The sequence below is a fragment of the Bicyclus anynana genome, chromosome 7, assembly GCF_947172395.1.
Source record: "Bicyclus anynana chromosome 7, ilBicAnyn1.1, whole genome shotgun sequence".
NCBI classification, from domain to species: domain Eukaryota; kingdom Metazoa; phylum Arthropoda; class Insecta; order Lepidoptera; family Nymphalidae; genus Bicyclus; species Bicyclus anynana.
Window position 1 is genome coordinate 17,747,684 of NC_069089.1, and position 12,619 is coordinate 17,760,302.

The 12,619-nt window shown below is 33.9% G+C and overlaps 1 protein-coding gene across 1 annotated transcript in view; it reads right to left on the reverse strand.

The window, feature by feature from the left end:
- The window catches only part of LOC112045751 (uncharacterized), a 41,374-nt gene extending 29,652 nt beyond the window's left edge, over positions 1-11,722 (reverse strand). Inside the window, exon 1 of the mRNA XM_024082059.2 lies at positions 11,609-11,722. Within this exon, the coding sequence (XP_023937827.2) occupies positions 11,609-11,611 (3 nt within the window). The 5' untranslated portion in view covers positions 11,612-11,722. The remainder of the gene's footprint in view (positions 1-11,608) is intronic.
- Positions 11,723-12,619: the final 897 nt, after the last annotated feature.

Consider the following 12,619-nt stretch of genomic DNA (forward strand, 5'->3'; position numbering starts at 1 on the left):
TGTAAATTCGTTGTTTATGTAAATTTTTGCCCACAGATTTCTTTCTCAGACTACTTTAAATGCCTTAAATATAGAAAATAACTTTTATACTCAGAGCTTGAATTTATTCTAATTATAGATTTTCTAAGTTTAATATATAACTGCTGGGTACAAAATCATAGGAATGTGGGACGTAACACTGAGTATGCTGCATCTGAATATGTTGATGGGCCGAACATTACATTACATCTAGGTGATTATAATATAACAAATCATGTATGTATATCTGCAATCATGATAAAAATATATAGGTAATGGTGATTTTTAAAGCAATTAGGACATTTAGATTAAATTCTTAAAGTCAAAGTCAAAATTAGTTTATTTCAAGAAGGCTAGAAGCATTTTGGAAATGTTAGGTTATGATATGATATGATCGTTAAATATGGTAAAGTCGTAAAATTAAAATTAAAGTTACGATACTATTTACTTAAATATTATTTAACTTTGGATGCTGGTCTATCATATTACACAGAACTTAAAAATGTAAATCAGCCATGAATAAATATGAATTTGTATCATATTATTTACCATAGCTTCCATTGCTAAGAACAAAAACTATATAATTTTAAAATGCATCATTGTTCTAACATTTGTTAAATACCACGAGTATAGTTAGTTTTTGCTAAGTGTCGGAGATTTTCGCTAACAATGGCGTAACGAGGAGTACGTTGCAAAATGGTAGAATAGCTTTGAATAATGAATAATATGTAATCTGGTAAAATAATGTGTGTACTATAATTTAATCGAATAATCGAATAATCCAAAATAGCAAAAGCATTTTTTTTTATTTTAGATAATATGAAATTGGTTGTGGCTGAAATTACAATAAATTGGTTATTAAATAATAATATTACTATAGTGAGACGCGTGATAGTCCAGTGGATATGACCTCTGTCACCGTTTCCGAAGGGTGAGGGTTCGAATCCGTTCCGGGGCATGCACCTCCAACTTTTCAGTTGTGTGCATTTTAATCACGTGTCTCAAACGGTGAAGGAAAACCATCGTGAGGAAATCTGCATACCAGAGAATTTTCTTAATTCTCTGCGTCTGCCAATCCGCATTGGGCCAGCGTGGTGGACCTAATCGCTTCGTTTCTTAGAGGAGACTTGAGCTCAGCAATGAGCCGAATGTGGGTTGATGATGATGATGATGATTACTATAGTAAGTTTATAAAGAAGATCAGCAGGCTAATTTACTAACTTTGACAAATGTTAGTTGACACGAAATTGAGATTCTATGTAACAAATGGTATCCAGTGCCTACTGACAACCCTTCATGGTTAATATCATACAGTAGGTAGATGGCATTTCTCAGTTGATTTGATGTTATTTTAATAGGTTGTTAATAAAGACCAAATTAGTGAATAGGCCAGCCGAAACAATTAACATCGACACATAATACCTATTGTGAAATAATTTCCGGATGAGGAATCTATATATCCTTGACATAGTGACCTTACATTGACACAAATTGTCATCCAATTTTTTATTTTTTTGAATATTCATAATATTAATTTGTCCTTTTGTTTTAAATAACTTTTATGTCAGTTGAATTTTAATAGCTGTTATAGTTTAGTTATGAGATGTTTAGCATAATTCGAATTGACATTGTATGTATTTATAATATGTATATTAAGTTAATTTTTAATCAAATGTATGTTATTCGGGTGTTATCTAAACTTATTTGAATAACATAATAAAAAGTTCTTAGGATCCTCGGCACAATAAATAATGTTTTCTTCAGTTTACTAATCGTAGGTATATAAAATTAATTTTCAGTGTTATCAAACGCTATTGAAAACATTAAAGTTAAAATGTATTTTAGCAGGCAGATAACTTAGGCTAACCTAAGCCTAAATCGGAAAGGTCTCTCAAATTATACAGTTTCTCTAGAAACACATAATTTGTCCATCAACTTAAAACATACTCGTAAGAGCAAAGCCTTCTCATGTTCATATAATTTCCCCAGTACCTGGTTCAGACTAACCCAGCGTTGTTGAGCCAAAAAGAAGTATGAAAGAGAACATGAACGCAAGAAAGCAGCACACAAATTTCACATCATCGTTGTGAAAGAAACAATTACCTAACGGCTACTCTAATTTTGTTTTCTCTAAGTTCCAAACGATTTTGTTTATTCAATAGAATATGTAAAATATTAACTAATTTTCGGTAATGATTGTTTTCAATTGTCACCGACTACAGAGTATTGTTCTGGTCATTCTGACCCAGATTTCTCTTGTTGTAAATGATTCCTTCCTCTGGTAGAGGGATATTATGTAACGGAGATTACAAAACTTTTCAACGACTTTAACGCCATCTATCTTTATTGTGTTAGTCTTTTGTTTTGGGGAGATTAGACTCCAATATATGTTATGTTGTTTGGTTTAGCTTCAAACTATGACGTTGACTATCTATGGGTAGTAAGTAGTAACCCTTACTAATAAAGTCACTATCTACTAATCAATAGTAATTTCTATAAGCATATCTAAGGCTTACTGCCCATACCTACTCATAAAGAACATGTCTCTAATAAATTAATACATTAGTTTATTACATAATACATCACTTTTGAGTATTATAGATGTACCGAAGATAGGATAAGAATTTTATGTATAAAAACTTTTCAATTATTGATTGTTTAGTAATAATAAATTGTCGTTTCAAGTTTATTTTACCATCTTTTTATGGTGATACTTGACTCAAACCGGAATCAACTCTTTGTGCCGTCTTTAAGATTCAAGGTCCTTTAGAAATCTTGCACGTTATGTCGCTAGCTGATTATTACACATAACTGGCAAACTCCCGCGGCTTCGCTCGTGTGAAATCCTCTGGTCCTATAAATTTCTAAGAATTCCGACACTTTCAGCGATTCTACTCATACTTCAACAAATGTACATAGAATAATAACAAATTACAAACCTTCCAAATCAATCACTTTATTTGTTTATGAAAACTCATTCAATAGTTTTTAAGTCCATTGCGAACAGATATGGCGAAGGCGAGAACGGTTCTCGACGGAGAATTTTGATTCAGGTATAATAATAATAATGATTAATATTAAAATAACCATTTACTACATTATTTACTTTATACGTGCCAGTGTTCGTAATTTCTTATCTCAAAAACTGCCTATAAAAATTTAATAAAATTTTTTAATACAGATTGATTTTGTTTTGGAAGATAGATTCCTAGACGTAGACTGATAATGAGATCTATACAAATATTTTAAAAATAAATTAAGGACAATATAATCACAATTACATTAAAAATAATATAACAAATAAAAAATACTATTATGTAATTATATTATGCTTGTTTCTTTTTTTTCTCTCTTTCGGAATCCTTAAAAAATATTCAAAAGTTTAGATTTAAGTAGTGCGAAATGGTATTCTTCTCATAATGTTTGACACTAATATAGTATTCCGTAGTAGTAGCCATTCATGATAGAGAAGCAGCAAGGTCTCTGATGTCGAATCTAAAATGGCAGTGGGCACTGGACAGAAGGGAACGTAGCCCAAAAAAGGGAATTGGAAAGGGAAAGGGGTGCAAGACTTTTTTAGAGTGGCAACAGTGGCACCGTCTACAATCTAGAAGACCCCAAATGTGATAGAAAAACGATATCATCGTCTCAGCAGTGATGGGCTATGATTGGAATTTGACAGCCCAAAATAGAAAGGATTGAAAGAGGTTAAATTTTCTGAAGAAGAAGAAGAGAATCAAATACCCGCTGGTTTTCCCTGTAAAACAATTAAAACCACAGTCACCCACGGTACACAGACAAGAAAACGAAGGTCGTCAAAACTGGAGCACACCATTATATCGTAAAGAACAGAGGAAATATCATCCATACTACACCCGTGCCGCGCACCTGTGTGAAACAATAAACCTTTCAAGATGGCGCACTTGATATCCGCTGGTTACGGTTCAGTCGCTCACTGAGAGATTGCTAGTGATTGTTGATTGTGTGCGTATCCTACATCATTCATTTATGATATCTTAACATTCGTTACAAGTTTGCTATTAATAATGTTTGTTTAGAGACGAATATCTAACAGTGAAACTTATAGAGGTTGCAGGGGCATTCCCAGGGAACCATTTACCCACTGAGTGCCGAATTCTCAGACGCATAGAGTTTAAATTACAAAACAGCGGATGAACGATCCCCTGGGGGCGCCCTCACAACGACTATGAATTACACTGTTAGCATTTCATGGACTCACATGCGGGTGCCGGATCCATCTTATGTATGCCAGAGAGATAAACTCAGCAACAAAGCAGAGCCTGGAATTTGTGACCCGAGTATAAAGTGAAGGAGCTCCTTTTGAACTGGATAAAACTTCCCTTCTCCGCTCATAATAGTTCCAGCCCATCCAAATTTGTTTGTAGACACACATAATAATTATACTCGAACATTGTACTTACAATATTAGCTAGATTGAATTAGTCAAACAAGACGGTGTAAATTAAATTTCACGCTTATTTAAGATTATAAGTCACACATGAAATGGGCGGCTTAAGACCTATCACGATACTGCAACGCGGGTTGGTTTGGGTAATGAATTATTATACTTAAAGGTAACGGATAAATTTATTACATAATATTAGGTATGTTATACTTAAACTGATAATAATTAACTTATTTTTTATTTATTTAGTAGGAACACATGACACGAACGATAGAAAATGAATAAAGTAAAGAATAGACAAAGAACAAGATAACTGTTATATCTATAAGAAAGAGATTTCTGGCAGTAACCCTTGGCAGTGGGAGAGGTTGCAAGTGAATGAATAGGTACAACAAGGAAAATAGCAAACATATTATACTCAATGCTTCATTCAATGTATCTAATATTAGATAAATATATTGGATACATAATATTAATAATTCAGCTTAGTAAGTGGTATGCTATAGTGGCAGCTCTAGTCATAACTAATTTCAACCCTACCAGCAACCGTTTACCGCCTTCAGCACGCATTGAAGTGTGTGAAGTTCCCCAAGAAATTAATGAATAAGATATCTTATGAATATATTATAAGGACAAGGATATTATGACTTGTTATATTGAAGTAAAGATAAATCTAATGTATAAAATTCTCGTGTCACAGTTTTCGTTGCCATACTCCTCCGAAACGGCTTGACCGATTTTGATGAAATTTTTTGTGCTTATCCGGTATCTATGAGAATAGGCCAACATCTATTTTTATACCCCTAATTGTGGGTAGGGTAGGGGTAGAGTAGGGTAGGGGTAGGGGTAGACTAGGGGTAGGGTAAGGTAGGGGTAGGGTAGGGGTAAGGTAGAGGCAGTTGAAAGTTTACATCGAGTTTCACGCGGACGAAGTCGCGGGCGTCCGCTAGTATTTTATAACTTTCTCAAATAAACTAAAAATAATGTTATTATGGCACGCAAACTGGTTGCGAGCAGAAATGTTATCTCATCAGAGATTATTAAATTTAATTATGTTGTACAGATTCTCCGAATAGGTCATCGTAATAAGCGACAATCTATAAGTACCTACATAAAAACAAGTAGAAATACTGTTTGTCGGAATTCCAGTTGTTCAAACTCATACTCTTTCTTTTAATGTCGGTTAAAAATAAGCCTCAATAGGCTAATTAGGCTGAACTCAGCATTGAGAACTTTTGGATTCGACTTCAGCCCACTGGACTATTTATAACAAAGTTGTTACGACATTGTAGGGAAAGTTGGAAAGGTGTTGGATAGATTCTTTAACATCCCTAACAGGGCGCAGGTAGCTCTGCTGGGTTTTAGTGGGAATGCTGGCAGCTTCAGTCAGCGATTCACACGTACCCGGCAACAAATTGCCCCACTCTGTCTGCAAATTTCAGTCTGGATTCATAGTCCTAGTGACTAAAAAAGAAGTAAATACAATAGTCTAGTGGGTGGAAATTTAACTCATTGTTGATGTAAACTCATGACCTGCTGGCATATTCAGTATTTTGGTCTTCACTATCAACCTATTAAAATATACATCAAATCAATTGACAAAATGTCATTTACTTACCGGATATCCACCAGTAAGCACCGGATGACATTTTTACATAGAATCTCAATTTTTTATATGTAAACTAGCATACGTAAAAGATAGTGAATAAGCCTGCTGTTTACATTGGAGTAATTGAGGCTTATGGTATGTTAGCGTAGTTAGATATAGATAAATAATGTTGCAGTATGCACAGTAGCTGAGTTACGAGAGATGCTAGGACAGCCGGTGGCTGAAGGCCGGTGAAAGGTCACAGCGGCTTGATTGACATTCTTGCAACCGTCGCTTCTTTACGCAGTTGCAAATATTCCGAACGTTGTAGTAAAATATTCCCGTTTGTACTGTCACTGTAATGTTCATACATTACAGTGACAGTAAAAATAATAGATATTTTATAACGACTATGGTTACTGTAGCGAGATGTATAAACAGGCGTCCGTGTGTAATACCGAGAGACGGCAGGAGCATCAGCAATGCACAGTTGCACACACTTGTTAAGTAAAATAGGGAATACCATATCATCACCGGCTTCTTAACTTTAAGATTTTATCTAGGGACCCAGCAAATCGAGAAAAAAAGAAGCACGGCCGTACGCCGAAGCAATTCAAGCCAAATTCGACTCACTTTAACTTCGTTGTGGATAAAACAATAAGCCTGAATTTTCAAGACCAATTCAATTTATGGTATTTGAAATACAAAAGGTTTTTAATATTATGATCAATATAACATGTTATTAGGTTAGCTAATTACGTAATAACTTAAGACAGACGGTCCCTTAAGTACGGACTGAATAAAGTAACCGACTTGGATCTCGTGGATCTCACAACTTTTTACGGTAGAAGAACTGAGTCGAGAAAAATACATTTTTACAAGTTTCATTTTAGATGGCATAATGTTTAATAAGAAGAGGTAGAACGTAATAAGAATTTTAGCATTACTTAGATGTATTAATTAATGTTTGTAAGGCCCTTTTCGACAAAATGTGCTTTCCCAAGTCACTACTGATAAGGATTAGAAATATTACCTTTAGTAAAGCAATCAATGTCGTAAAACTTTACACAACTTGGTGAAAAACTCCGATATAAAACAATCGGCGATGCTCGTTAACCTTTGCTTAATGTCCCAGGTTTCGTCATCCGTGCCGTAAACACATCCAACTTGTAGCCAAAGTGATTTCGATGATTGGTTGTTTTGCGCCCTTTTCATGTTCTAATTTGGTTAAAACAATTATCTTTCAATCATCAGATTAATTAGGTATTGTTTTTATTTTACGGGTATATTGATGTTTTTAAAAAAAACCTCTGGCATTAAAGCTTTGCGTAAAAAAACGGTTTGTGCTTTGTTTTTCGAGTGATTAGCAGTAGTTCGGATGACAAAGCCCTGGTTTCAAGCCCTAGGCTACTTCTACTGCTACTAGATACTGAGCTTTGTAAACTATAGTATAAATTCTCAGCCTGGAGTTGGAAGTTGGTGGTAATATTGCTCTCCGTCATAACCAAAAAACATAAAGTTGGTAGGTACGCTTAGGCAAGTATTAATTAACATTTGCTAGTGATCGTTACAGATTCAAACATTAAACCCTAAGCCCGAACTCGCCTTGTAGTAGGTAATGGATGTACGCTCCAAATCTTGTTTTCGTCTTTACTCTGTTGACATAATGTTTGTAGTCGTCACATCAGAGGTATTAGCAAGCTTTTTGATCCATCGTCATTTCTATTATGTAGCTCTTCTAGCACATTCTGAGAGGCGAATCAATGAGAGGGTTTTGATATGGTCTATCCAGCGAATAAGTAAACTGCCGTTCGCCCTTTTGTTTATTACCATTTTCACAACATAACATCCTCCTTCTAGTAAGCACATTGTTGAGTTACAACATCATTTGCATTGTATTGATAGACTGCCTGCCTAGACAGTTATACATAGACAATTACACGCATGCTTTTCATTATAATTAGTACACCTGCACGCACTGAGACTGGAACTTTACATTTTTGAGTCATTGGGATTATAACATCATCATCAGCATATTCTTTATAACAGGCATCATCATATATTATAGGACAGGCGTGAACTCATCTGGTTGATCCAGTGTAAGTTTTGCTTTTAATGAGAATATATGATACTGCAACGATTTGTCATCATAATGAATTATACATATTTTAATAACGCATTACAGGGTCAGGCATATTAGCAGATTTATTGCAATCACACTTATCATTATATTAAATCTTATTATAAGCATGTTTTTAATTGTACACTTTTTCTTTTGTAAAAGAGAAGGATATCTGATTTTAGAGCCGCCATGCATCTCCATAGCACAAAGTGATCTCCGAGATAAGTATGTATACAGGTTACTCGGGAGTATTTAAGGTGTTGACAAGTCCACTTATAGGAGCATAAATAATATTTTTTCATATTTTCATACAAAATATTTCAAATAATTCCGATTATACATGTAACACACACCTTTATCTATCCTTGCATTTTAAAATTTTAAACTTTGGCTACGCCATGTTTTTAAGGATGTGTACTCGTGGGACACATTTTAAGATCTATTTACAAAAGAAATATTATTTACTCCGAAAATATTAATTTTAGAACACATGTTCTTTGAACATTTTAATTAATTTTCGGTAAAGATCTCAAATTTCGGTAAAAACTCCAGAAATAATCCCCTAGCATCCTGTATATAACAAATGTGTGCACAATTAAAATTCGAATTTTAAAAATGTTTTGTGATTCAACTTTTTAAGCTAAAACTACAAAGTTAAATATGAGTAGATACAATTAAAACTTTGAACGAGAAGAAAAAAATTAAAAATTACTATTTAAAAATGTCCTTTGAATTCTCCACGCCAGTGCTCAAGGTGAGAATTTTGCTTATAATTTCGATTCTCGATAAATTTCGCAAACGCATTGACGCATTGTTGTTATTAGGTAACTGCGGACGTAACAGGCGGACGGGTGACTTCGCTCGCAAGTAAAGCTTGCATACAAGTATTGATGTTTTGTTATTATGACCCATTTTCCAATTCAGGGTCCAGTTATCATTATTAGCGAAATTAACGGCCCACTGCAGGCTTCGCTTATAGGAGATGGAGTTTAAATCCACAACGCGGCTACAATACGGGTTAGCGGGCTTAGAGGAGATAAAATTAAATTCATTAACGACCAGAACCAAACTCCAAAGTCACCGACATAGCTCAACGAGTCGCAAAGCTGAGGTGACAATGGGCGGGGCACATAGTTCGAAGGGCCGATGGACTTTGGGGTTTCAAGGTGCTGGTATGGCGACCCCGCACTATAAAGCGCAGTGTTGGTCGACCACTCACCAGGTGGACTGACGACATCAAGCGAGTCGCAGGGATTCGCTGAATGCAGGCGGCTCAGTATCGTGATGTTTGGAAGTCGCTACAAAAGGCGTATGTCCTGCAGTGGACGTCCATCGGTTGGTATGATGAACGACCAGTATCATTTACTAATGATAGTGACTGGGATAGACGGCGAACCGCGCTCTCTTAGATATTGGAGTGCAACACCACTCAACAGATCAAATATATATTTTTGTCTTAGTATCGATTATATAATGCCTTACAACTAAAATTTTCAAAATATCTTCAATGTACAGAATTTGACCAATTACAGTTTTATTATATGTATAGATAGATAAAGATAAGTACGTAAGTTATCTTTAGACTACAAGTTATAACAGGTAGTTGCACGTATTCCGTAGGTCACAGGTAAAAGGTTGCATCAAATTTGGAAATACATCCGAGATTATCGTAATTACCATAATTATAATTAAATTATGCTTGGGAAACATTAATGTAAATTAATAGCTGGCGCTCGGTTAGGATTATCGTTAGAGATTAATCTCACGGCAATGGTAGATACGTCTTAACGTTAGGATGGTATTTAATGAAAATTCGAAAATTAATTGCAATGGAAATATCATAGAAATTTGTAACGCCTTAGAAAATCTAAATAAAATTGTAACTTTGTAGAAAAAATTGCTAAGGTTTAGAGAGCGTTTTTGAAATAGATTAAAAACAATATGTGACAAAAAGTTTCAAGAAGTCTAACAGTGTTCAATAAATGTAAAAAGTCTTGATGAAATGGAGAAGAGGTTATATGTATTTTAAATAATACTAGCTGACGCCGCATAGTTTCACCCGCGTGGTTCCCGTTCCGTAGGAATACGGGGATAATATATAGCCTATATATTAGCCTTCTGCGATAAATGGACTATCTAACACTGAAAGAATTTTTTAAATCGGACTGGTAGTTCCTGAGATTAGCGCGTTCAATCAAACAAACAAACTCTTCAGCTTTATAATTTTAGTATAGATATGCTGTAAACAATATTGACGATCATAATGAAAAGTTGTCTATTTATTGTACCTTAGCTTATTTGATGATTGATGAAAAATCTGAGTAAAGCTTATGTCAATAGTAAATTAAAGTTTTCATCAATCATAATATCAGTACTCAGTAATGCCAATGAAGTATTATTAAATGATAATAATATTAAATTACGTTTCATCGTATTGTAATTAATAACTCATACGTTTATGAATACAATTTGCGCAGAGGTAATATCACAGTTTTTGATTGCAGATTACTCTATCCAAAATAATTCATTTTAATAAAGCAATTAATTTCAGAATTTGACAAAATGCAAAAACGTTAATTCTTCAAGGAAAACCAATAAAGCTTTTAAAGGTTAATGTTGTTTTTTTTTCTCCAAAAATAAATTTTAAAATGTAGTAAACAGTAGAATGCGGAGGAAATTAAGAAACTTTGAAGTAAAATAATTACGTTTGATTACAATTCTTATTTGTAAAATCCTGTTCGCAAAAGCTTCTATGTCTAACAGTTGCATCCCATAAAACTATGTGTAAATGAAGTAGTTTCTTATTATTTCATATTAATAATACTAGTAACTGAACATGTCTAAATTATACATACTCCAAGAACTCTTTTCATTATATTAGATGATTTCATAAATATAACTAAATCTAATCCTATGTTATTTTTGGCAAATTATAATCATTATTTTTATGATATGAGCATAATATAATTATAAATTAATTTACAGAGATTTTCAGCTGAATAAAATGAAATTTCTTATCAATCGCAATTATTTGAACTGCAACTTCACTCCGAAACCGGGGCATCCTGTTGATGACTCTACAACTCAGTTGCGTTATTATAAAACTATTGCTTTCGTACTAATTTATATACCAAAACCAAAATCAATGTGGATTGTTTATCAACAAGTAAATTAAAAATGAGTGTATAAATCACTTATTTTACACATAAAAATAATTTAAATATGTCCTTAAATTTATGACAGTAAATTTGATTAATTAAATGGAAACAATTGAATAATATTATACAGGTATTTTATAAAAAAACAATACAAAAATTTTAAATAAATTATATCTAGGTCTGGAATGACAGGAGTTTTCTCTCTTAATTTTAATTGGTTTGTTGATAAACATTCCGCATGGAGTTTGGCTTTAGTATATGGTATTGGTATGGTAAAAGCATAGGATGTGGCTCACCATGATGCTGCTCACGTCACTCACTGCATAGTCACACACAACACAATCCCGCGCGCGCGCTGGCACGTATGACTTGCGCGCGCATCTCCTCGCACATATATATAGCTTCGGGGACAAATATTAGGCTTTATCTTACACAGCCTTTGCCTTAGATAACTTGAACTATTTCGTTTTTAAAAACCAAAAAAGATTTCATTAATAAAATTAATAAAGAAGCCTAAAAGTTCTAATGACTAAAGTTATACTACGAGCAATATTAAATTAACGGCCATTATTAGATGTTAATGGTAATGATTGGTACATATTGGTACTCCAAAGCAAGGGAGTGTAACACCAGCAATTGAAATGAGGAAATTTTACCAATTACGAGCTTTTATAATTCCGAATTTTTATTGAAAATATGTAAGAAGAAAGAAAAGCTCAGTAATTGTTAACCCATGACCTGTCCCAGAATTCGCACCCAGAATCTCGTGTTCCGAAGCCACATAGTCTAACCATTGGACTAACGAGACGGTTTTTGTTTTTCGTCGTCATTATCAACCCATATTCGGCTGCATATAGAATGAGGATGGTTAGGCAAATTTCACACATGCAGATAATTTAGAAAATTCTCTGGTATGAAGGTTTCCACACGATGTTTCCTTCACCGTTAGAGATACGTGATATATAATTTCTTAAAATGCACACAATTAAAAAGTTGGAGGTGCGTGCCCCGGACCGGATTCGAAACCACACCCTTCGGAGTCGGAGGCAGAGTACATATCCACTGGGCTATCCAGTTGTTGTAACTAGGTTTTTAAGCTTTTTTGAATTTGTTATTTTCGCTAACAAAAGCTTGAAAGCTTGAAAGTTTTAGTATTCATTCAATTCCAAATTATACTTTTAGAGCTTATTAAGATAGCTTTCACTAAAGTTATAGTAAAATTAAAAAATACATAGATTTACGAGTAAATGCGAAAACTTTACAATATCAAATTAAGAGATTCGCTTCTCGCGAAGACTGCTATACAT